Source organism: Oreochromis aureus, linkage group 8 (assembly GCF_013358895.1).
Source record: "Oreochromis aureus strain Israel breed Guangdong linkage group 8, ZZ_aureus, whole genome shotgun sequence".
NCBI lineage: Eukaryota > Metazoa > Chordata > Actinopteri > Cichliformes > Cichlidae > Oreochromis > Oreochromis aureus.
In genome coordinates, this window is record NC_052949.1 from 11,730,880 (window position 1) to 11,757,989 (window position 27,110).

The window sequence follows — 27,110 nt, forward strand, 5'->3', positions numbered from 1 at the left end:
CCATATCTGTCCTACTGCCTGCATGTGCATGACAATTCGTACATCCTAAATCAATACACAACGACTGCATCTCTATTTTCTGCCACAAGCGTGTCACTCGTCACTAACCTATTCTAAATAAAAGCAATCTAAGGCTGTCAATCTTCCACGAAACAGTTTAGCTATACCAATCATACCCCAACCAGAGCTTAAATTTAGAACTGGGCTGCTTATGTGTCCACTTGTCCTTTTATGTAATTTGACAGCGTGCAATCTAACCTGCAGGAATCAGCACTTCCTTTTCCACCAAACCTACAGTTGAGTAATTGCAGTTCACATGCATTTGTTTCTGCTTCGTTTTCTGAACTGGTCTTAAGTTAGATTAAAAGTTAATTTCCAAAAAGAGAAGCATCAACGCGTGGAAAACATTTCTCATGGAAGCGCACGCTTTCATACACCATTTGTGCTGAATTCTCAAAAGTGATGTGTGAATCCAGTAAATAGTCCTCCACAGTGTTCCCTGGTTAACTTTCTAGAACCGCAACCCTCTGAAGTCTCTCTTAAGGAACAGAAACATCCACGATGAAACAGAATTAATGAGACAACCCTTGAAATTAGCATCAAAAAGTATTTCCGGTTAATTCATCACAGAAATGGGAGACAGCTAAACAACCTTTCCCTAGGGCCATGTTAAATCATTTTCGAGATGCCACCAGAATAACTAGGCTTCAGAACTCATCCCTTTAATTTATGCCAGGCTGGTTGGCATTTGACAAGAAAAGCGCTGTGTACTGAAAATTAGCTCAGGGTCAAATGAGATATAAATGTAAAATCTTTCTGAAGAGTGATTGACCTTTCTCCTCTTTTAAGTATGAGCATGGGTCAAGAAATGAAGCAGACCCCTGAAAGACAAACGTAACTCCCCTACTTCTGTTTATTTCACTCCATCACAAAAAAACCAAACCAAAACACAAAAATAGTCTAGTCGAGATCAGCTGAGTGACGTCTAGGCAAGTTTGCAGCATTCTGCAAATGCCGCTGAAGCTAAAAACATTGTTTAAAGAAGGAAGTAAATCTAATGCCTCGGGGCAATCGTTATCTTTACAAGAAACAGAAAAAGCTATGTACTCTGCTGCCTGTAGTGAGACAGGGGGAATTCTAGAGGCATTATTAACATAAAGCCAAGGTGCTTATACACAGTACAACCAGGCCCAATCAAAAAGGAGTTTTGCCCCAAATTATGTCCATATACAAGTGAAGGAAACATTTAAGACTTGAAACACAGTTATACTCTGCAAAATCCTTGAGCCTCTGGTCATTTTTTAAATATTTTTTTGGTCTTGAGCAACAAGGTATTTCTTTGGACATTAGCTGCTTTTTAACACACTTTCAGTCCAGTCCTTACATCTGACCATTGTGACAGGATTTCTTTCTTTCTTTTTTATCTTTAAACCGCTTAACAGTGGCCTGTGAATCATTCAAGCATAAAAAACCTAATTCAAGGGATGAACCAGTGTTGTGTCTGCACATAACAGAAAAAAAGAACCAATCTTAAAGAGTATCTTTAGGCCCTTTGTCAAAAGCAACACATAATTTGCTCCACTTTCTTCAGTTGAATCTACGAACAATGTTGAAGATAATACATTATGACAGGCAGGTATTCCCCAAGAGCTATTAGTCTATGTTGTGTGGAGTGTCCTTAAAACATCTGAGGAAACTGGACGAGGGGAGAATAAGAAAACATCGGTGGTTTTGTCCTTTTCAGAATTCATAGAATTCATGGAATTCGTTTGATTATGAATGCCGTCAGATTTTGATTCCACCATGCAACAACATCTATAAAGGTTTTGATTTGTAACAGCTTCATTTTTCATTCTTCAACTTCCTGCTAATACAGGAAAAGCATGCCTGGATAGAAAAAAAACACAATGTGCACACTGACAGTGATGGATTGGCCTCCCCAAAGCCAGAATGTCAACATTATTGAAGCAGCAGGGGGTCATCTGTATATGTATATACATATCCCTAGTGTTTTCATGGATGCACTATGTTTGCACCACTGTAAAATGCTATATTTTACAATATGTGAGTTTGCGACTTCTGCTTAGCAAAATGCGATTTGCACTGCATTACTGAAGCTTCGTACATTTACAAATAAATGAACACTACACCTAATTCTTTCATAAAAAGTTTTTTTTTTCCTATCACTGTTCTTTGTGATAATGACCTCTGGCAAGAGCACAAGGCAAAAGAGAAGGTGCAGAAATGGGCACCATGGTGGTGGCATTTATTACCATGAGATCAGAGAATTATGGTAGAATTAAGGTAGAATTATGGTAACCGTAGCAGAGATGAGGGCAGAAACTGCACTGAACACAGGCTGAAGTACAGCTGAAGATGAGGTTGCTCTGCTGTATGCTGAGATGGTTTAATGGAGTCAAAGAATAAAACTTAAAAGGATAAACTCCTTCACTCTGAGGCCACTAAACCTGCCACAGGAAATTGAGCCACACCTCCCTTTTTTATTTCCAAATGATTCCATTAGTCAATTAAAGGTCAGGTGAGAAATAGAAGTTTTGTTTGGCAGGTTAGTACAATGTGAATACTCAAAAGAAAAAAGAAAAATCACAGGAAGCGAAGGCACTCAGTCATAAACATACATTATGGCTTACAAAGCTGCTCCCTGCTCACTACATTAGTTACATATGTTTGGCAGGAAGGCTTAAGTCCACAATCCCTTTAAGAGGACATGTTAGTGCCCTCAGACAGTAACCTGGAACCTCTGCAAGCAAACATTCACCTTATTAACAGAGATCAGCTTTATAATTCGAACCACATAAAGGTGTAGTCTAACTTTATCTTGTGAAATTAACATTTTAAAGACTCACTTTTGAATGTTCTGTAATTTAATGTCTTAACAACGTAACCTATAAAGAGTGCACTCCATCTAAATAATAAACTGACATAAAAAGTTAGTGTTTGCAGTATATAAATGATTAATGTATGGTCATGAAGAATGATTCACCTTTCTGCTAATGGTCTTAATATCTTGAGCATTGGACATTAGATTTGTTTTACAATCATTTTTTCAGTTTTCAAAAACACCTTCACATCCAGTTTGGTGTGGGTGTAGCTGCTGCAGCTGCAGACAGACTCTGGAGATTGCCATGATAAACTATTCTTGGAACAAGCACATCGAAATATGCCACTTCAGATATGTTCACACTATAAGCCTCAACCCTAACGCAAATCATCTGTTCCCCTTTGTTGACAATAACCATGGACCAATCCTGTAAAGCTACTGATGTAGCACTTTCTTTCTTCGCCAAAGTAACACTTGTTATTGTGTTACTTAGAAGAAGATAAGAGTGTGCTGCCCAAACAACTGACCAGCTGATCCTGAGACTACAGCCATACTGCAATAAAATTTAAGAAACCTGCACGTTATCATTACCCAACAGGGATATATTACTAATATATTACTAAGCTTTACATTCAACAAAAAAAGGCTAGTTTACTAAAAAGCTCCTCTGGTTTTGTTCAAGGTTTGAAGTGCTTCGCTTTCCACACAGTGAAGCATAACAATGAGCAGAGAGCTACGCAATATGACACAGAAAAACAAATAAGAAAAACAAAGATTTATTTTGTTTCTGGTTATTATTGACACAAATCTAACATGGCTTTATACAAAGACTTGCTTGCACTAATACTGTAATGTGAATCCACCAGTATGAGGACAAAAACATGCGTAATCACTGCTATGCTCTATGCAAGAAGACAGTGCCATTCATTATTAATGCTGCTGTGAGAAGACAAAAGGAGACACTTTTCCCACATACACAAACAAAGCAGTGGGACCATTATGAGAGTAGTAAATGGTGTGAAAAAAAAAAAGTTTTGCTGAAACAGAAATAGGTCCTCAGTGAGTGCTGCTAGCATAAGGTGTCTCACCGACTGCTCATTAGTGCTACTTGGTCAACACATAAAGTATTAAAAGTGCAATGGCTGTGCACCCAACCAATACTGTGCAGCAGTGAGGTGGCAGCTGCTTCTCTTTTTACTAATGACTCATCCACTCTTGCATTCACTGAACCCTGAAAGAATTTTCTCCATGGCTTTTGAAGAATCTCAACTTTCAAGAACCGTTGCATATTTGTGACTAAACGGACAAGCAGTAGCATCAGAACTGTAAACTTGTCACACTTCAAACGCCATGAAACGGACCAAAAACCTGTGCTTTCACGTAACCGGCTGAACTCATCCATCAGTCAGCTTCGGCAACCCTCATACAGCTGCAAGCCCTCAGTCCCACTAATGGACATAGCCAAAAAGTAACTCAGTATGTTGTGGAACATTAAAAATAACAAACTGGGGCAGTGGTTTGGCTCACTGGGCAAGCCCAGGCAGCCCAAATGCAAGGCCTGGGTTCAAAATCGCCCCAAGGACATTTACAACACATCTTCCCCCTGGTTTTTCTTCCAGCTTCCCCATCTTCTCTCCACTGTCCTTACAAATAAAGGCTAAAATGAAAGATCCCTAAAAAAAAAAAAAATCTATCCTGTGGCGCAATGAGCAACTTTAATCCATCAAAACTCAACAAGTCATGCGACTCTTTTCTTATATTCTGTGCATTACAGATTTCATCTGACCTCAACTTCCTCATGGTGGTTTTTTATTTTTATTGTTCCCTGTTCCATCCCACAGTCAAGTAGAATTACCAAAGAAATTTCAAAGCACTTCTTTTTTTATATCACACACCTGGATAGTTATTATTCAAATGTATCTAGAGCCAAAAAGTAAACATGTGGAAAGATGTGGTTTGTGCAATTAGTGTCATTTTTAAAGGCTGAATATTAGTGCCTAAAGCATGGTAAACCTGGTAAACAAAGACAAAAAATTAACAGTAATATAATTCTAACATCCCCTGGATGTATCTGATCAAGTCTTTTTCCTACAGGAAAACATAGCAAACGCTGCCCTTGTAGCAGTTTCCCTTTAAAGCTGAGTTCTTCGACATATCATTTATACTAGTTACAGTTACTTTTTGCGACGAGGTTCGATACTGTTGAATAAATCCCCCCTAAAGGAGATGGTGGAAGCTAAACGGCACAATGCTCTCCAGCCAGGTTTCAAACTCTTAGATGAGCTGACAATAAGCAACCAACAGGGAAGGCTTTCCCTGGTACAGAAGACGAAAACAGTAAAAAACACAAAAGCAAACATCAAACTTCAGAGTTACAAGTCCAGCGTAGCCTGAAACTAGCTGGTTAGTTTGTAGCGGAGGCCCCATAACACAGGAAACACCGCTGTACTAGGCGCGCCTCTAACAATTCCCAATCCACACACACACACACACACACACACACAGTCCTCTTCCTCACAAAAGACAGACAATCCTTGTTCTGCATTTCATGCAAACCAGCTGGCACATTCCCCACTCGTAATATTTGCATTCCACTAGCTTTTGTCAAATTTGACCACGGGATCCCGCGTACAGCCCCACGGATGGGAAAAACTCAGCCGTTCGCTTTCTAATCACAAATCTTCCCTAACTTGTTCAATCTGAGAGCAGAGAGCTAGGGCGAGCTAGCGATGGAGCATGCAAGTTTTCTTACGTACCAACTCCATACTTTTCCTTTTTAGTGGGCACCCAGCGAGACATTCTCAGTGTCGAGGCTTCCCCGAGTTGTCGCTCTGCCTGTTAAAAAAGGTCCAGATGTGACCTCTTCTTATTAATGTAGACTTTTTTTTTCAGTTTTCTCTGAGCTTTGGGGAGTTACTCCGAGCAGCCATTTTCCACCAGTGACAGGACGCTCCGCAAGGGGGAGGAAGGGAACACAACTTTTTCACCCTGCAGGCGTCCTGCGAAACTCGCAGCGCTGGTCGTGCTGTGACGGACGCTGCTACACACTGAGCTGCATGACTGATTAGATGATTGCAGGTTAATCTGCAAGGGCGTAGAAATATCATTATGTCATAAAGCAGTTATAATTCAAGGTTGATGTTAATTTTTTTTAGTTATTTTGTTTCAATAACCACATAAGGTGGCTACAACGTTTATGTTAATATAAAAATATGCTAATTATGTAATGCAACATTATAAAAAGCTATCTAAAGACTAGTATATGCAAATGTTATAAGAAAATCAGATTTAGCAGCAGGGGATTGAATTAATAAATGCGATGATAACTACAGAAGACTAAACTTAATATTAATATCTCTAATAGTGATAGTAACATCCATTTGGGTCAGGTTTAAATAAGTGCTTCATGTGCTTTAGAGAGAAAAAATAAAATAAACTCACAAATTAAACATGTTTCAGTCCTAACGTTTAATAGTTGACTGTAGCGTTGGAGACTTTTTTTTTTAATTTGACCTCAGAGTGCATGGTGTTAAGGTAAAACGCGTTCACAGATACACACACTATACTCATCTGATTGACTCGACCGCAGGTTTAAAATACATGCGGTCAGCGTTCATTTCCTTCCTTGCTGGCGCTTAATGATAAAGGCGACCGTGATATATCTGAGAAGCAATGCGCCGATTCAAGCAACAGAAATGGCCCCTTAAAGCTGCGGGTGCTAAACAGATGATACAGAAGTGATGCACCTGCTTCACACGCTCGAACCTGCTCGGCTTTATTTATCTTTTCTGCACAACTGATGCATCCTACTCTTAGATGCACAAGTCTCTCAACTTATTAAGACCCTCCCCCCACCGTTCACCATCCCACAAACACTCTTTTCCATCCCCTTTCCTTTCTCCCTCCTCTCCAGGTTGTCATATTAAAGTTGTGCCAGCAGAGGGGGCTGCCGCTTTCAGACTTCTTCGCCTAGGAAAGAAGTTACATGTCGTCTATCTGGTCAAATTCTGTCTTTACTCAGTTGAGTTTTTCTATTTGTTTACGTATTATCTCCCAGGCTGAGCAGACAAAATTATGCAAATTGCTTCAAATCATTGCATTTTCATTCTACATGCAGCTCCTCAGCTTAAAAACGTTCCCTTAAAGCAGATCACTGCAAATGATAGACAGGACACCTCTGTCTTATCTTTGTCTTTTTTTTACATTTGGAAAATGTAATTCCACCCAGTGATACTGAAGTTGTTTTGAAAGCCATGTAGGGACTGGTAATCCACCGAGGACAGTGAAATTCATTATTATCAAAGCAAGCGCCAGTTTTCTTTTTCTTTTGTTGTTGGAAGAAGTTGTATCTTTGCAGATCTGCATTTAAAGATTAAAGATGCCCCTGAATAAAATCTGAAGCAAAATCCTTCTCCCAGCAAGTTTTCCCACCTTGTAAATATCCTTCTCTCTTGCATTGCATGACATCATGTGGGTCACAGTTACTTACCCAAGAAACACTGGCCCATTTTAAGACAGTCTTGCTAAAGTCACATGGCTTGGATAGAAGCTTGAGGATAGCAATGCCTCATCATCAGCCACCAACCACGAGATCACAGAGAAGAGACGAAACAGGGGGAACTGAACAAAGAGGATTTACCAAAGCAGTAAGTGAGTCGTGGATTAACATGGATAATCTGCTCATTAGTGATGCTCTATCATTTGAAAGGACTCTTGAATGTCAGGAAGTTTGACTTGCCTTTTAAAATATTGAATACTGTATTTGGCTTGCCGTAACCTAAAATTAGATAGTTTAATCCCTACATGATGAATGTTAACTATGTTCTTTGTTTAAATGGAGCTCTTATTACGTCAGGCATCACATCAACAAGTGTTTGTTTTTCGGCCCGCCTCTCCCTCTGTCTCTTCCCATCGTCCTCTGTGTATTGGATGTTGAGTCCTTGTGCTCAGTAACTCTTTTGTCCTCCAAACCTTCCCTTATACTGCTACTTGCTGCTTGGCTGGAGACAGTACCCGCTACCACCTACTTTATATCAACACAGGCAGTGTTTACTTCCTAAACACTAAAGAGTGAGAAGAACTGGATTCAAGTGAAAAAGGACTGTACGTCATTAACTGGTGAGTAACACCACCATCACGGAATGAAATTGATAATAACTGTTGTGAGTCTTATAACCTAAAATAACATATCTGAAACTCTAATTCTGAACTTTGTACTCATATGTTCTCAAAACAGGAACTGTGACAAAGATGACCTTGATCATTACTGTAACTGCTGATTCCTTGCAGTGCATTTCTAGGATGACTCTTGTCAAGAAGTCGGCTTGAGCCAGGAGTTTCTCATTAATACCTCCACAGTAAACGGCTTTTATTGAGGAGCTGAAACTTGAGAGCTGTGAGTGGTAACCTAAGCTCCAGAGGGATGACTCTCCGTAGGCCAGCTGCCCACCTAAGGAGGACTCCAGGCTGGAGGAGATCAGGAGATGAGTCCTACTGGGAGAGCTTGATGTCAGAAGGGCCCGCTGTTTCTCATCCACCACGTGCACCGCGGCCCCAGAGCGCCATTGAAGGTGGCCAGCTGGACAGCTGGCTAGAGCACCTGCAGGCTATGCAGAGCACACTTAAAGCTCCAGCTCATAATCAGGCTCGAGGGTTAAATGACCGAACAACATCCATGCCTGTTCTGAACAAAGAGCCAACTGGACGTGCTTGGAGACACACGGGTTTTCCCTCTTTCAGCAGGGTCTCATCTTCATGTGAGAGTTCAAGCCTATGTGACAGCTCGTTGGGCAGCCAGGAGTCCCTCCAGACTGGGGTTTTTTCACCTCCGGAGCGCAGAGGAAGCTGGGAGAGAGCCCATATCATGCAGGCTCCAGAAAAGGAACAAGCCGAACTTAGTTATCTTTCTCCGGTCAAACTTGGATGGCTGCCAATCCAAAGAAGAGTGATGATGGTGGCAGACACTTGCAACCAAAACCAATTTTTGGATCATGCTCCCAGCCATGTAAGACACATAACACCTGGTACAAATAAAAAAAAAAAAAGTTTGGCAATAGAATATTTTATGAAATTCTTTTATCTGCAGTTAAATTAGTGAGGACTGAAGAATGTAGAGAAATTGAACTGTTGCACTCTGCACCTTTCTGGAAAACCAGTTAGAGTAACACAATTTTAAAACAAGCACTGGCAAAGATTTAGCTTGGATTTGGCATTGGCATCATCTTGAATTGTGTGATTTTTGCATGTTAGTGTTGTGTATGCTCATGGAGTCTGAAGGTAAGTGTTTTGCAATGGAGGTGACGGTGCTTTGTGGCAGGCACTGTAGAGTAAAACACAGAGTGCCACAGAGAGCCATTTGTAGTCAAGTCTCTGTTACCCAGGAAGAAGGCAGCGCTCTGGCATCCTTTGAAAACAGCTTACTCTGCAGGAACTCAGTGCATTCTCAAAAGGTTTACGACTCATTTGGAGCTATGTGCTCTGTGCCCAGAGAGAGAAGCAAGTCAATGTACAGAAATAATTCAATAGGAGCATCACCCAATGATCTGATAATATGGCTTTGAATTGATAAGTTGCTGGGCTGTAGAGATCTGACTGAACTGATGCATTAAGCAGATCCCTAGTGACTCCTGACTGAGAAAAATGAGGCTGTTTATATTTTCAGTTGTTTCCACTTGAAAAAAAAGCTCTGAATGATTGTGGTTAAAACTTAAAACTTTAAGGGAGATGTGCTTTATTTAGGAAAATAGATACTCTCATGGCTGTTGGTTGACTAACTTTGGTGCCAGTTAGACTGAAAACCAACCAAACTTTTCCTTTTTCAGTCTTTCTGAGAAAACCTGTTAGCTAGAAGTTGGACGCTGTGTTAGCATCATATTTACCATGCAGGTCTTAGTCAGTATACAAAAATAGACATAGCTTCTTTGACGGAATACATAAGCAACTGTGGAGGTGCTTTAAACATGGATCCTTTCTAATGGCCACTGAAGGCAAATCTGGGAAGTTTATGGGGAAAACAGACCGCTTCCCCCCAGTGTTGCCAACTCCTCAGTAAGGAAAATCGCTATTGGCTGTCCTAAAAGTCGCTAGAAGTCGCTAAATGACGTCATCACCTAATTTGCATAATTGGTCACGCTAATGTAATTGTAACCTATGTTGTTGGAGAGAGAAATAACATCGTGGAAGAGACCTAAAGTGAGTAAAAAACGTCCTACATGCATTTAGAATTTATTTAGAACTACAAATTAAATTTCTTTTAGCAATTATTGTTTTTTTAATGTCACAATTCCAACCCTGCTCCTTTACCCGGGCTTGGACCGGCAAAAGTGACCCGAAATAGGCACTCTGGTGGAGTTACTTTGTGTTTGTGTGTGTTTATAAGTAGTTTTAAACCTTGTGATCCACAAAACAGCATAAGAGTAAAAGATTAAAAGAAGAACTGACTGCGTTACAGCACCCGCTGCTTGTTGAGAGTAAAAGCGATACGCGCTTTCACGTCTTTTTTTAGCGACTTTTTATAGAAAAAAAGTCGCTAGGGGGTCTGAAAACTCGCTAAATATAGCGACAAAGTCGCTAAGTTGGCAACACTGCTTCCCCCTTTGATTCATCTTCTCAGTAAACATATTCCCGTTGAGCTTATGGTGTCATTTATTAGTTTGAAATCTTACTAAATATAACATGATACACATTTTGTACATTATGGCCACCATTAGCATCCAGAAGGACAATAAAGAGCAGGTCTTCCTTGTTGTTGACAGCTCACTTAAATCATTAGTTAAAATTAATCTCTGGCTCTCTTTTCATCTTTCTCCCATTGCCCCCCAACCCGTCCCAGCAGGTGGCTGCCCCTCCCTGAGCCTGATTCTGCCCGACTTTTCTTCCTGTTAAAAGGGAGTTCCTCTTTCCCACTTCACCAAGTGCTTGCTCAAAGGGGGTCGCTTGATTGTTGGGATTTTCTCTCTATTATTGTCTTTACCTTACAATATAAAGTACCTTGAGGGGACTCCTGTTGTGATATAAATCAAACTGAATTGAACTACTCTATCAAAGTGCAGACAGATTAAAATCCACCTCACATAACATCTCTTTTGGAAAAGCTAAAATGCCAACAGCTAAAAAAAACTTCACAAACCAATGGATGATCTCACAGCGGCTACTTCATTTCTTTTAAATTACTCAAGAGCACAATATCATCATCATATCATCTTAAGAATGTAAGGACGCCTTTCCCCACTCTTTTAAATGTACCAAACATTGACAGAAATGTTTGGTACTTTTAGGGCGTAACAAAGAAATTTGCGGCAGTTGCGTTAATAATATGCGCATCTGCTGTAAAACCGCAGCTGCGTGTGTAAGTCGACAGCATGTGGTCGGGTCTGTCATGCATCGTTCACAGTGGTGCCGAAACGCAGGATTGGGTCACTAGAGACCCGACCACATGTTCGCACTTTTCAGTACACTTCTTTATTGCGGCTGTCGACTTACACATGTGGTTGCAGCTTTACAGCTACAGCCTACACACATCAACAACAACAACAACAACAGGATCTAGCTCATTCTGTTTTAAGCCGGCGAGGCGTGATTGGGGATGCCGCTCAGGTGCACCACCTCCACGGCAGCCGCACCGCAGACCTCGCCCCGCCACCGCTCTGCAGTCAAAAACAGGCTCACTGCAGCCACTAAGAGTGAATAGTATTCAACTCTAACTAAATTATATATTTTTCATCTCTGTTCACAAGTTTCTGGATTTCTTTTTTTTATAAGACTAAAACTGAGCTTATTTTTCCATGTTGGCAATTTTCACATTCTGTTTAACTTGTTCCATTTTTGCAGAAGTGGTGCAAACTAATGAAGTAGTCTAGTGACAAAAGTTACAAATAGTTGTTTGAAATGAAAGTTGTTGGTTTTAAAACAAAAATTACTGAAGGATTCATTGGGAATGAGTTTATTATCTAAATAAAGTTGCATCTAGGCTTTTCTGTCATTGTTTTGTTTAGATGGGGCCGAAAATATTTCTCCGTGCCATGTGGGGAATGATGTAAAAAGTTTGAGAACCACTGTTCTAGACAGTTATTACTAATGTAATAGTAGTTTTTTTGTAATTTCTCTGTCACACTCTTTTTCTTTTTCCAGCTGAAACTGAAACAACCCATCACTCCAACATTTCAGAAGAATAAAGCAACACCTAAGGCACAGAGTACGTATGCAATTTGCCACTTGTATAACAGCTGGGTTTTCAGCAGAGTGTAGTAAAACAAAAGTTCAGTTATGCAAATCTATACATTATGCAAGTGTTACAACTGAAAGCCATACATAAAATAAAATATTTAAAAAATGTAAAGACTAGGCAATTTGTCTGTCACCAAGGAACGTAATTAATGGCATAATAAATATGGTCATAGGGTAACTATAGGGGCTGGGTTAGCTAGGAGGAGAACAAGAGCTTATTTCAGGGCTGACTTGCCACACAGTTTACTTGCCTGTAATCAGCTCCTTGCAGCAATGTTGCCCCTGTCCTTTTTCAAATGTTCCACACCGACTGACTGGATGATCACTTTAAACGACATCTTCTAAAACAAAGTCAATTTCAAGAACAACTGATCGTGACTGCTGTGCCATGGTGTTCTGGCAGTATTGCAGGCAAAGGAAATGGGCACTATTAGGCCCGAAAAGCCGATGAAAAAGAGGTAAGGGCTGGGATGGAAACGAAAGGGCAGAAAGATAAGACTGAGAGATGCTGACTGACTGGAAAAGTGGCCGTGTTAATCTTTGAGCATGACATCTAGCTCCATCTGGGATTGATCTGAGGTTTGATCTTTCAGCCTTGTTCTTGTTTATACATAGATTATCCTGACAGGGCTCAGGCTCAGAAATCAAAGCAATCCATTCATGACTTTGATAGACAGCATATTTTCAAAGATAAGTAAACCTCATTAATATCTTATAAAGGCCTAATTAAACTGTGCCGATTAAGGTGGCATGACATTTTGTATTTACTATTATTAACCATTTCCAAATAGTCTTTGATATAGGTTAGATTGCCTTTTCACAATCCAGCTGTTACTTACCGTTTAGTTATAATTTCTGTGCAACACATACTTTTCCTAGAAAAACTGCATTTTACACACAGCTTTTCCCAAGGTTTTCTGAAAACAATCATAATTATCTCTCAATTAAATAGTCCATAAATATAGTTCAGTTGAACAAAATAATAAATAATCAGGTGCACACAATGGCTGAACTCAACATCAATCACCACCAGTGAGTTGAAACAGGAAACAACTATCTCTATAAAGGTCTGCATGCATATTTGTTTTATTGCTAGTCACTTTTGCTCAGCCGCCAGTGGATTTAAGTACACAATTTCACACCCGAAACCAAATGAATTTTAAATCACAGTTATTCCAATAAGAATCAACTCAGTTGTGCTGCAGCTAGAAAATGTATTTCTCATTATTTTTTTTTCCTCTCTCTTTCTGGTTGTTGCTGACAACAGAACAAGGAGAAGTAGTTTTAATCAGAGCTGAGGTCTCATTGCAGACATTTAGTGCCCTCTGCCTCCATAAAAGTCACATTTAACAAACTTGAAATGGTCTGGTGTTAATGAGCAAATGATAATAAAAATTGGATTGTGTGCTTCAAGAGCCTTCATGTTAGGACAGGGTGGCTAATTTTCACCCTGCTCACACTTACTTTTTAGATAAAACTCATGAGGATGATGAATAAATTGGGAGGGCGGGAACTCCAGATGGGTATTTGCCATATGGCCTTGCTTCTTTATTTTCCTCTGGGATATTAAGGTCAGCTGTTGATTCAAGGAAATGGCAATTTGAGCTCAGCTAGTAGAGGTAATGAGAGAAGCTTTTCAGGGTGGTGGGGCGGGGGCTTTCTACAGACAGAAAAAAGCTATGTAATGATTAAAGCAGGTGAAAGGAGGCGTTAGAAGGGCCAGAGTCCTTTAGGAAGTCTGGGAAGACATTTGTCTTTAGGTCTAATCTTGTTTGCAAAGCTCTGCAATTTTCACCTGCGCTCTAATTTTCTCCCTTAAACTGAAAAAAAGAAGAAACCCATACAGATTACACGCACAAGGGTTATCCCAAAGTGAGAGCATGTTACCATGGTAACAACAGCAGGTGGAAACGCAGCCAGGCAAGCAGTCGGGGTGGCAGTCAGGGCTGAGAGGCAGACCAGTCAAGTTGCTGTGTCTCCTGGGTAAGGAGACAAGTGACTCTGGGGTGGTGCTAAATTCACTTTGCTGTGCCAGTGTCAATTATTGACAGTGTCAACATTGCTCTGCAGTCACAGGAATGCATGACTTGTATGTTTGTGTGTGGCAAAGACAGAGAAAGAGAGAGTGCGGGCGAGTTAGGAAGTGAGAGTATGTGTTGTAGAGACTGTGACAGTGGATCATTTGTTTTGCCTTGATACACAGATGCAGAGGTGGAGAGAAGTCACGCCACTGCCACTGCTCTGGGTGTGAAGACGTGGCAGACACCTGATCAAGGCGCTCCTGTTATTAAACAGGTAACTGATAACAGGTTTCGGAATATAAAGTACAACATAGGTTAGGAGACAGTTTTACAAAGGAAGGATATGATGATGATTGCTATTACTGGGCCCATTTATGGCTGGAGATGCAAGGTATTTCTTTTTATATAATGAAGTTTTGTTGTTATTGTTATCATGCTCACCTTTGCTCTTTTGCTCGCATTTCTAACCAGGCTTGGCTATATACAAACAGCAATGTATATATATATATATAGATATAGATAGATAGATAGACAGACAGACAGACAGACAGACAGACAGATAGATAGATAGATAGATAGATAGATAGATAGATAGATAGATAGACAGATAGACATTGTTGTTGTTGTTTTTAAACCTTTATTTAACCAGGAAGTATCTCTCGCAAGATCTCTTGCAAGACTGTACTAGGCCTGACATATAAGAGAAATAACATTTTTACATAAATAACATTTTTTTCTAATGGCAGGAGAAACTAGATTATAGAATTAATCCCTTAAAGGATTTCTAAACATAATTTATTGAACTAGAGCTTAAAAACAGACAAATAAATGGAACAGTGGAAGGAGAGAGAAAGAGAGAGAGAAATGGTTGCAGTCTACAAATAGTATTTGACTTGATCAAGACAAAGTTAAGAATGAATGTCATGAAGTGATCTCTTTGCTCTATGGATCTATAAAGTTGTGCTAGATGATTTTTCTTTCTGGCAAATTGTTTTGTTTTTCCATTCAATTCAGCCATAGAGTGCAATCGCTATAGTCACTTCAAATCAGGTAAAAACTCCACAACATTGTAGATAATAATCCTGTGATACAACAAACCCCTATGAGAAACCACTTGCCAACGGCGAGGAGAGAAAAAACTTCCTTTCAGCAGAAATTTCTGGCTGCTGAAGCCACAAGTTATTGCTAAACCAGACTCTGGGAAGGTGTCATCTGCTGTGACTAGTTAGAGTGAGGGGAAAGCAAAGAAAGAAATGAAATCCATAGACACAACAAACAATATAGGTAGAAACACTCAGCAGGATGTTTAGGCCCATAACAGCAAATCAGGAACATGAAGCTGTGGATTCAGTTAAACCTGCAGAAAGTACAGGAAGGGAAAGAACACAGAGGACAAAAGCACATACTACAGAAGAGAGAAGGCACAGTATAATGTCATAAGGAAACCAAGGTTAACACAGTTTTGCCAACAGGTAGTCTTTACAACCACAGCGCAAAATCATGGTCAAAACTGTGGTGTGGGCTTCCTTAAAAGAAAACTGAAATGGCTAAACTCCTTCTTTATGGTTTATGCACCTTTGATAAACGAGGGAGATATGTCTTATCATTTAAAAGAGGGGCATATCAGTGTTTCTCCATGCTCCATAAACACCATCAGAATGCTCCAGCCTAAGAACCAGAATCTTTGCTTTTCGCCTGTTGAGGATAGAGTCTCATTGTTATTCTGTGAGGGATAAGTCACGCTGTGTGCTGGCTTTGCCTGCTGCTGCTTCCATTGCCACTGGGGCATTCACTGTGTCAAGCATGGGGAGAGTCATCTGACTAAAGAACGAACAGCAAAGCCCTGAAGAAAGACAAGACAGTTGACCTGTTGTTGAAATGTAATATTAGAAAGATGTCATGTTGTCAATATTTTATGCCAAGTTATGTTTCATTTTCTGCATATACCACTTAAAAGCAGCAGCACAGACTGAATGTAGATAAATGTGGAGCACGTGTTTTAATGTGTTGATGCATGACAAATCATTAACCATAAGACATCATCAACAACAGTAGGGTAGGACTGGGTTTTCATATATATAATTAAAAGTCTTTATCATGTAAAATCTCATTTGTCCACACGCTGTAGGTGCCAGAGAAGCCTAGCTTTCCTGCTAATGAAGGGGACAGACCTGTCGGCTGGCAAGCTCTAAGGAGGGGCTGGAATACCAACAGGGTGTCAGCTTTCCCTGGAGGCAGTAAGACCAATGAGCTCCCCACAGGGACCAACTCAGACCCTAATAGGAAATCCCTTTTGATGAAAACAGCCAGCGCAGAGGCCCTCAGGCATCCTCTGCTGAATCGCACAAGTTCTGCAACAGGCCCAGTATGTGGGACAAACAATAGTCCGCAACCTTCAGACATACAGACAAACTCTGCTGTGGGAATCCTCATCCCTCAAAACAAACCTGGCTTCTCCTCCATCACCATCTCCTCCAGAAAAGTGAGCAGAACAGCTAGTCTACCTGGCTCTGATACCAGCAGCCACTCTTCCCAGTCACGTGAGTCTCCTTCTCCACACAGCAGCTTGGACCGCCAGCCCATGGACCCAAACTCCAGGCATTTAACAGTGCAACGGAAAGCCACTATAGTCAAAGTAACAGAGAAAAGGGTGATTTCAAGTCCTGTATCAAACACAAACACAGCACGGACACCACTGGGAAGCAATGGTCTGGACACAGTGGTCCACAGAAGGAAGGCCACCATCATCAAGGTGACAGAACGCAGAGAAAGCTACAGTCCAGGCAGACTGAGGGCCAAACACCCAGAGTACAGACACAGCTATAGTGAGGGAACATATATGGGCAACAACACATGGAGTCAGGAAAATCATTCACAAAAATATGAAGAAACTTCTTATCGTCATCTGAATTCTATCCCAAACTCTGCAGCACCAAATACATATACTTCAGATCCAGAGAAAAATGGCTCACGGCACAGATCCACACTGAGTCTTTTCCTAAACAACCCTCCTGGTGTAGCAGCACCCACACCCTCAGAGTTTTCTCCAAAGCCTGTTGGACAGCGATCGGGGAGGCTGCACAGACCACTGAGCTGGTATGGCAATGTGATTGGACACACTGAGACGAGCAAGGAGAATTTGACACAACCATCTGCCAGGAAATGGAGCGTTGGACTTCCACAAGAGACCGATATCAACCCTTTGAACTCGGACACTAGTTTCATCAGTCCTGGAAAAGCAGTGAAAAGACCCGGTCAGCTTGTGGCAGACACACTCAAGTCAAAGGCCGGTGAAAAAGAAAGATTGCCACTGCCAAGAAGCACTATGCAGACAGAGTCCTCAAGTCTGACTCTCATCAAGGCCCCGGGTAGGTTTCTCTGTCCCACTTTGGGAGCCTTCTTGTCAGCACACATACTCCCTCAGTCTCTGATCTCCATTTTCAAAGGATGGCAATGTCTAAATATGCACTTCCTTTGTGCCATTTGTGTGTTCTTGCTTGAAGTTATTACACACCTTCCTAGGTTTGATACAGTCTTTCACTTTTGATGTTTTATAGGCATTATTAGATTGCACTGATATTACTTCTTGATCTGCTGACACGAGCCCAATTGTCACTCACGGAAGATGTCTTCGCCTGTGTCGAGTAACATCAGCTAGACGCAAAGGCGCCCATCAGCACCTAGATGTGCATTCTCATTTTCACCTTTTTTCATTTTCCCACGCATGCCTTTGCATGCATAATCTATTCCTGCCCCCTTTTCACTGGCAGCACAGGGAAGGAAGGGAAATCACAAGCTGCTAAACATGGTGAAAATAAGGTATTAGAATGTGTTAGAATCTGGTTTGGCGTTAAAGCCCTGCAATGCAGCAGTTCTATTTGTATGTGTTTCTTTGCGCTAATCAGGTTGTGGGGACACAAATCTGTTCACACAGTAATATTGTGGGGACTTGGGCCATCTGGATGCCCAAAATGAGTCTTAAAAGTTTTCTGCTTACTTTAAAATAGATCTAACGTGCATTTTCTCACCTTCTGTCATATTTACAGTTCTGTGCAATAGTCTTATGCCACCACCGTTTCTTTATATGCTCAGAAAATAGGAAATAGGTGCAGTGATTTTTTGACAACATACATGGAAAAAAGTATGTAAGGCAAAGACAGAGTCTGTACAATTGTAACAAACCTGAAAGTCAAAATGTGGTATGACTACTTTTATTCTTCAGCACAGCCTGAACTCTCTCAGACAAGCTTTCTTGTCATTTCTTTAAGTGGTCTTCTGGAAGAGTTTTCTGGAAGGCTTCTTGAAGGGCATTCAAAGTTCTTCTTTGGATTTTGGCTGCATTTTGTTCTGTTACCTGTCAAGATTAGAGATGGGAATCCATAAGAATTTAGGGATTCTGATTCCATTATTGATATCACTTATCAATGCGATTCCTTATTAATTCTCTTATCGATTCTCATTGGGATCTCACTGGCTCCGAGTAACCACCATTGCTAAGCAGCAATAAATAAATTACATTCACGCAAATTAATTGCATGCTGTGGGTCCAATGTTTGTGCATGTTTGTTGAGGTATTTCCCCTCTTTGTTGTGATCAGTGTCAGGAGTCGTTACTCAAAAAATGAATTACACATACTCAAAAGTAATTCAGTACGTTACTTAATTACTACCAGGTTTATGTTACTCTGTAAAATTGAAACAAACTGTCTCATAATCAACATTTCATGATATAAATCTGAGGCAATAACCCCACAAACCAACACAAATCCCCAGGACACACAACTTTAATATCTTTCTCTTAGTAGAATACAAAGCTGGCTGCACAAAACAGTGACAGAAATCAGCACAAAAAAGCAATCAGCACATTGATTCTGCTTTAGAAACGTGAGCAGGAAGAAAGTGCGGCTGCAGTCTGACTGCTCATCTGTTTGTTACCTGTTAAAGTTCAGGGTCTGGCTGCTGGAGTCTACATTCATTCAGCTTTCACTTTGGGCTCTTGGCTAGCTTAGCGTTAGCATGCTATCTGTGCAGTTGCTTGCAGAGAACCAAAGTTGTTTTTTCTGTCCTGGGTGTAGTTTTCCACTTTACCATTTATCACTGACGGCTTATATAATGACTCTTCAGTGAACAGCAGTTCCTGTGTGAGGTCTTTGCTTCTTTTTCCTATTTCTAAGGGCATGACTTGCAGATACTATTGGAAATAGTTTATTTAGCTTAGCATTCCTTTTTGTTCAGGTTTCCTCACATTCTTTTTAAGGACACACTGCACAACATTTAGAAATATACAAAGTTTTTGGCTAGCAGCTCTTCAGGAATATCTTGTTGCTGCAAAAAATAATATTTTATGCCAGTCAAACTGTGTTATCGTTGTCATTTTTCATAGCTTCAGCAAACAAAGGAGAAATACTGTGTTTTCGACAGGCTACCTGCCAGTGACAAATTGCCTAAAGATCCTATTCAAAATTAATTCTTTGCTAAGTTGTCTGTTATGTGTAGACGCAACACTGGTTTATCCATTGAGTTATGTGTATTTTTTAATCCTTGAATGATTAATAGGCCAATTTTAAGTAGCTTAACAAAAAAAAAGAAGAAGCAAAAACCCCCCCACAAGGACTGGACTGAAAGTGAGAGAAGAAAATGTCAAAAGAAAAACATTTGAAAGAACTATTGTGCAAGGCCACTTTAAAAAGATTACAAGAAAACTCTGGCTCCTCGGATGAAAAACATAAAGAAATGAGGGGTGGCTCAATACTTTTACACAGTGCTGTATGCACACAGAGAGATGGATACTACCACTAAATAAATATTGCCACTAAAGTTTTGAATAATGAAGCTAAAGTTGTTACAAGTAATCTATATGAGCCAAAAGCTTTGTCCTCATACTGATTCTAATTCCTTTCTGCCTGTAGCATTATATTAGATGAAAAAATATTCTTGGCAAGAAAGCAAATACGTGTATTTTCCAAAAATCTCAAAATTTCAAGTTAAGTCTTCACAGTGTGCAGTTGTTAAAAGACTCAGCTGAAGCTATCTTTTGGAAAATCTGAATATCCAGGTGAATAAGTAATAAGATCAGGGAGTCTTCTGCTGAGCAACAGTGTTTCTTGATTCATGATGTCTTTTCTCTGTGTGAAATTATTAATTATTCTTTAATCACATTCATTAAGAGTGTCATCAATTAATTACAAGGCCCTAGGCAACATCATTTAAATTCAACGTTTGATACAGTCAACCACCAAATGAGGCAGGATATTATACAGTGCAGAAATCTGCACCGAAGCAGGAATGATAGCTCCGAAACAGCCACTGTCAATGTTTTACTCACTCTTCAGTTACATCAAAGCCCTTTTGGATTTCAGATCCCCACTCCCAACAGTCTCCAGAGGAAGTGACTGCCCTCAATGCAGCTGCGATCATAGCAAATATCAAACTCCAAAGACAACTTAGTAAGAAGAAAAAACCAAGTGGCGATTCTGAAACGGATTCCACTGCATCACCTCAGGGAAATTCTGGTATTATTACTTCTCTCTTCCTCTAATTATATATATATACCCATAATGTCTCACTGTATAAAGCATTTATCTTCTTTACAATAAAGTAAAGCTATTGGTGGTTCACCATTTCCCCCCCACACCTATACATCCTTAATTTAATCAACACTAATATGGTAAAATTCCTTGACTTTTACATACTGTGCCAATCTGGTTCACTTCAGTAATTAATATGTCATGGAGACCCGGGGGGCTGCTGAGGAACTGTGCATTGCAGTCAGGCATGTGAAGCTAAGCCATGTGTAAATGAAAACACAAAGTAGTTGATTTCCTCTGTCTTGATAGTGACAGATGAGGGAGAACGTGCAAAGCAGCATCCTAATCACAGCCGACGCCTCAACCGGCCTCATGCTGAATTTGTTCCACTGAGTCTAGATGCTGAACAGTCATCTAAAGCTGTTTCTCTACAGGTGAGTTTATTTTCTCTGCTAATAAAACAATTTTGAAAAATAGATTTCATTTTCTAAATAAAAATGCCAAGTCCAGAGCCACAGTGTAACCAGCCAGAGTAACTTCCCTCTCCCTAAGAGTTTTCGTTTTACGTTTACAGAACTCACAAGGCAAAACTAGCCAGTGTTTTCTTATAAAGGTTCCAAGAACAATATAAAGAAACCACTGTAATACAATTCAATATCAACAAAAAAGAATGACATATTTATACTGGCTTTAGGGGTTTTTTCCACGACATGCCTCACCGTGTATGCTCAGGTGCATGGGGAGTTTGAAACAAGGGTTGTGCTTAAATGTTTTGTCAAGAAGAGCAATGTATTTGTGGTTTTGGCAGGACGCGTTGCAGAGGTCTAGACCAGACTTCATTAGTCGATCCCAAGGTAGAGTGCAAGAGCTGGAGCGAAAGGCACAGGAGAGAAGGAAACTGTCAAATTCAGTAGGCCCACAGTTGGAGAAGGCACCCAGGCAGAGGAGAGCTCTCAGCACTGGGTCTACCTCTCTGAACGGTAATGCGCTAGCAGCCAGCCTCACCTCTTGTCTCCAGTGTACTTTTCATTGTTTCTGTGCAGCTGCAGTGGCTTTTTGCCACACGACTAATCAAACACGGATACAGATTTAGACAAAAAAGGGGGGCAAAGGGGTGTTTGTCAGTCAGTGTTGTTTTTCTGAATTTGTGAAAATATTTCTTTTCTAATTAAAGTTAATGATAATATCTCCAAATATTTCCAAATCCACTACAATCAACAACAACCAGCAAATATTACATTAAGATTTTGTTGTAGCTTTTTCAGGAATTATTTAATTGAAATAATGAAATGAATTGAAAAACCTGGATAAGTAAGTTTAATAACATAGATAAAATGTTCAAAATGTTTCATATTCAGATGGATTACATAACAGACTGATATCCTAAGTAAATCACCCTGATACACTTTATTACATTTTCTTTTCTTTTAAATGTAGTTACAGATTTTGGAAACAAAAAGTGGCACACCAGGTGAAACTGTGACTAAATATAATAAAAGCAACCTGAAGTAAGATGTTAAATAAATGGTTTTAAAGACTTAACAGAGATTTTATGGCTCTCTCTGCCCTCTACAGGCTACAACAGAAAGGTGCACCAATGTCAAAATACCAGCTGGGAAATCAAAATGATCAGTGGTGTAATTACAAATGCCCTGCAGAATGTGACACTCCTATTTCTATAATGGTTTCCCAGAATTAGAGATAGGGGATGGTGCAAAGTGCCTTGAGAAACAAAAAGAGAAGGTTACATACTTTTTAAAAAAAAGATAATCTTATATGTTCAAATTCAATGTGACATTTTTTATATTCAAACAAAAAGCAAGTGTTTTGTCTATTCTAACTTGTGTAAAAGAAAGACTGACTGCAATGCTTTGCCCTTGTGTGTGTGTGTTTCTAGGTAACCTTTTCACACACAGAGACAGAGCATTTTCTAGGAAAGAGATGCAGCCCAGATCCAAGCTGTGAGCGCCATCTATGTTTTTACTTTGGCTCACTATCAGATGCTTTTACTTTTTAGGCTTGTATCACTCCTGCATGTCTAGGCAGAGCCTTCCTCAGTGACATCTCCCTACAAATATGCTGTTCTTGTCTTATCTGTCGAAACCTTTATGGATTTTTTCCTTAGGCTTTGTCTTATTTTCCTGGCAAACTCACAAAAAGTTAACAAGCTGACATAGTTGTATACATATAGTACTGAGCAGATGTTTTTGCACCACCCCTTTTTCATTTATATATATATGTATATATATTTTTGCTGAGCCACTTAACAGTGACCTATGAATCACTGAAGCTTCAAAGAGGCACTTCAAGGTATACCTTCGAGGAATAAACCAGTGTCGACACATAAGAGCCAACTTAGCCAACCAATTCTGAATTGTGTCTTTAAGCACTTTGTTACTAAAAGCCTGTGGAGGCTCTGGCTTACAGGCAGTGCTTTTAGGTTGGGAATCTTGTCAAATTATGTCATCCCACTAGATTTTGATCCAAAAAACCAATACCATCTGTAAAGCGTCTCATTAGAAACAGCTTCATTTTCAGGTTGACAATGATCTTAAACACACTGCCAATGCAGTAAAAGCCTACCTGGACCGGTTGGCAGTCTGTGGCAGGGTCAAAACAGAGCAACAGACAACCATTCATACCTTTGAGCAGTTTAGAATCATAATTAACCTTACCCCACAGTGTGACCCCCACAGGGACACTTTTAAACTCCACACAGAAAGGTTCTGAACAGAGGTTGGATTCAAACCCAGAGTGCTAACCATTAAGCTATCGTGCTGCCCATGTGGCACATGTTTGTGTAAATCTTCAATAAAATTTCCAATTTTGCTACCAAATAATGACGAAATAAGGGGTGACTCAAGACTTTTGCACAGTAATGTAGTTCCTAATAAATGTTTTTTTTTTTTTTTCGAGAACTGCAGATTCCAGATCTTAAACACTATTTTTTATTTTTATACAGGACACCTGCAGAGCTCAAGAGACAAAAAGATGAAGAAAGGAGGGAGGTCAGTTTGAACAACAGATATCGAGCTGAGCTTTACAAAAAGGTAAATCCTCTATCTATTTTTCACAAAACAATTATAAATGAATCTATCAATTTTGACGAAATGGCTGTCAAAAAATTGCTTAAAAATCAAAATGACTTGATTTCTCTTCAGGAATGCAAGAGAATGAACGTAATTTGACATCTTAACCAAAAAATAACAACGTGCTTTACTTTTTTCTGCTTTTTTGTAAAACAGTACTTTTGAAAGTTTGTAGATAACAAGAATAGGTAAATAAAAGATGATCAGTTAATGAGACAACTCCACCTAACATGAGTTCACACCATCTAATTCTAGTTGTCACCTCATTAAATTTAAGCACCAGACGTTGTTACAAACACATATTTAGGTAGAACTTACGTACTGAGTCATCAAATAATTGAACATGGAGAATAAAGCAAATAACCACATAACTACTGTCTGGTAGTTATCTGCCCGAGACACTGAACAGAACATTAATAGCATGTATGACCCACAGGCAATTGAGCAAGTAATAACACACCTTTCCCTTACAGCTCAATTAAACCTTGGAAAGAGTGAAACATTTTTGCAGTAATGGCAAACACTTAAGGGTTTCTATGTTAATAATGCAGCCTTGTCTCTCTTCAGAACGATGCCGCTGTTGAAAATAATGCAGTAAAGTGGGCACATAATCCATTATAATTAGCTGAAAAAAATGGATTCGAGTGGGTCGCACGAGGCTGAGTTTAAAGGACTTTTTTGATGAAAATATATGGGGGCATATCACATGGACAGCCTTTATTCTGTTCTCTTGTGGGGCCCTAACATCAAATTATAACAGATAAAAAGACCCATGGTTACTAATAAGGTTCGTCATCTGCTTTTGGAGGTCTGAACAATGTTTTGGTTTGTTTTGAAGTAGAAAATTACACTTTAGTTGCAATAAAAATCTAGCTATAGGGAGAAAAATCTACTTTTAAATGGTTTACCTAATTTAATGATTTCATTTTTATACGGTTTTTAGAGCACTAGTTGTTTGTTAATCTGATGAAAAACAACAAAGAAGCTTCAACCATGTAGCAATGTAAAAAATTCTTTACATAATTAAATGTCTGCTCTGATTGTTTACAGCGAGACCTACAATAGACTGACTGTTTATGCCATTGCATGATTACTTAAACTTTCCTTTACATTTATATTCCACTAGAGGGCGATGCTGCCTAAATTTTCTATTTTCTTGCACTTCTGCCAAAGGATATGTGAGAAAACCTGATCTTAAAAATCACACTTCAGAAGCATATTTGTCATGTTTAGCGATTGCTAGCGAGCATTCCTTTTTTGCCCATTTTACAGTCAATAATTCTGACCCTCTAAAGAAGTGAGTTTGATTTAGAGGAACTGTAGTCTCTCTTTCTCACCCTGCACCCCACACCCTGCCTCTCATTATGAAGAGAGACTGTGAACAGTCTCATTGTGCTGAGTGTATGAGCCCGTGTTCCTCGTGAAACAAAAGGCCCTTCAGTGGCAGTGAAATCCACAGCGCAGTGCCACCATTCAGCAGAGCCTGCAGACAGAGTGGGTGCCCACACACAGCTGCTCCTCCCACACTGCTGCTGTGGCAGATAACGCAGGGAAGAAGGGCTATGATGCCAGAAGATCCAGCGGGTCTTGAAAAAGGAGCTGGAAAGCTTAACAGTTTGGGTGAGAGGGTGGCATGTACCAGGAATCGGTCCTGTTTCTGCACATGACCTCTGAAGATTAAGGAGCATGCTAGGAGACTTTTGTCTGGACCGGATTGGTTGTCTGTATATAGCCTTCATTTTGTGATATGTATCAGCCACTTGTGTGTTTTCTTGTTACAGAAACTGCTGGATCAACTTCTTCAAAGGAGCAACAGCTAAACAACTGACGACATGGATGAAGATGTAGAGAAAGGCATAAAAGACTGATACAGTGAACTTTGCCCTTTGTCACTTTAGTTTATTATCATTCTAGAACCTGTCTTCTTATGTGGATTAAAAGGATATATTCTTATACAAGTAAAAAAAGACATTTAACCTTAATGCAAATTTATTGCACTTCCTGATCAAGCAATATGTAGTATGTAAAATCAGCACTATGTGACCTTATCACAGATAAATCCATTTACATATTTGTTCATTCTTTTGCTCTTCTATCCAAATCTGGGAAGGATGTCCTTCTGTGCTTGCTTAAAACATGTTAAACTGCTTGAAAAGCAAGCAGTGAACACACTCGGACAGGGTCCTTATGGATTCTAGAAACACCTTCAAATCAGCAGTGCCTGCTGTTTAAATGACCTTTATATGCTCTGTCACGTGGTTGTCCTAGCCACCCTTGTGGTATGCAATTTCAAATAAAGGTTGTTGAAGGTTGAAAGTATGAAATCATGTCTGGACAGTCTGTTGTGGTTTTAATCAAACATCAGCCTCGCCAATATGGTTTCGATTAACTTCTGTTTATGCAGTTTGTTGTCTTGTTTACACTTGATTGCAAGCTGCCTTTGTTTTGAGAATACTCCATGTAATTGGATGCAGAACAAGCGTCTCACTGTAGCAGTGGCGTCTTCTGACAGTCACTTTCACATGATATCATGTGATGTGAAGCAGCGATGTAAGACAAAATCATCCATTATGCTTCACAGTCCAATCCAGGACAGTCTTTAACCGTCATCTTCATTTAACATCCAAAGCTGAAAGAAGCGTGAAGTGGGCTCTGCCACCATTCGATGCCAGATAGAGGAATGTGACCTCTTTACAGTGGAAGCCCCCCCTGTTAATGGACAGTTCAACTGAATGGAGTCTTTGTCTCTGTCATTGTGTCATGATGGACCAAGCCTCACCGCTGCAGATTCAGATTTGTGTGTTTTGATCCAGAATGAATATGCAGTAAGCGAGGGGTGTTGCACAACAACGTGATGATTCTGGGTAAAGCGATGTGTCAATATTTATTTTTAGAACAACAGACAACAGAGCAGAAGATCTTCTCATGACTCTCAATTGTCATTTTTCCTCATTTGTCTTTAGGTTTGTGCTCCTCCGTAGTCCAGTCGTTTCATCCGTTGTAATTTTCACTGGTGTGTAGAGAAAACAGATGGTTGCTACTATTTTTATAAACCTATTTTCATGTCTGTGCAATTGCATGTGTGGGTGTATTTGGGCAGTGGGAGTGTATTAATAACACCATTCATGGTGCACAATGATTATAATTTGAGACTAGAAGGACACTTGTGTACCATGGATGTTCTTTAAAGAAGATAATTGATCGCATGCATGAGGCCTTAGTTAAAGATTACCTTATTTTACCCTTGCAACTGAGTGTGTGCTTGTAAAAATAGGTGTTATGAAATTATTCACACATCAACTGACTCTTATTTGATTCTACATTTATGTGTTTTATATCTGAACAACTTTTGTGTTTCATCTTTTGTAAATGTGCTTTGGGAAGTGAAATTCTTTTCCATTTTGTTT

General features: G+C 39.8%; 2 protein-coding genes across 3 annotated transcripts in view; one reads left to right on the forward strand and one right to left on the reverse strand.

The window, feature by feature from the left end:
* The window catches only part of dock1 (dedicator of cytokinesis 1), a 190,357-nt gene extending 184,511 nt beyond the window's left edge, over positions 1 to 5,846 (reverse strand). Inside the window, exon 1 of the mRNA XM_031750664.2 lies at positions 5,599 to 5,846. Coding sequence (XP_031606524.1) covers positions 5,599 to 5,641 — 43 coding nt within the window. The 5' untranslated portion in view covers positions 5,642 to 5,846. The remainder of the gene's footprint in view (positions 1 to 5,598) is intronic.
* Positions 5,847 to 6,755: 909 nt separating this feature from the next.
* c8h10orf90 (chromosome 8 C10orf90 homolog) lies at positions 6,756 to 26,022 on the forward strand. Of its 2 annotated transcripts, XM_031750686.2 has the most exons (13): positions 6,756 to 6,862; positions 7,324 to 7,488; positions 7,853 to 7,960; positions 8,079 to 8,846; positions 11,972 to 12,035; positions 14,271 to 14,362; positions 16,217 to 17,456; positions 20,447 to 20,599; positions 20,924 to 21,048; positions 21,423 to 21,594; positions 22,512 to 22,575; positions 23,577 to 23,664; positions 25,485 to 26,022. In XM_031750686.2, the coding sequence occupies exons 4-13, from the start codon at positions 8,265 to 8,267 to the stop codon at positions 25,521 to 25,523; spliced, it is 2,619 nt and encodes an 872-aa protein (XP_031606546.1). In that variant the 5' UTR covers positions 6,756 to 6,862; positions 7,324 to 7,488; positions 7,853 to 7,960; positions 8,079 to 8,264; the 3' UTR covers positions 25,524 to 26,022. The 2 variants fall into 2 exon arrangements, with proteins under 2 accessions (XP_031606546.1, XP_039472798.1); XM_039616864.1 differs by lacking the exons at positions 6,756 to 6,862; positions 7,324 to 7,488; positions 7,853 to 7,960; positions 8,079 to 8,846 and adding an exon at positions 11,230 to 11,523.
* The last annotated feature ends 1,088 nt before the right edge of the window (positions 26,023 to 27,110 follow it).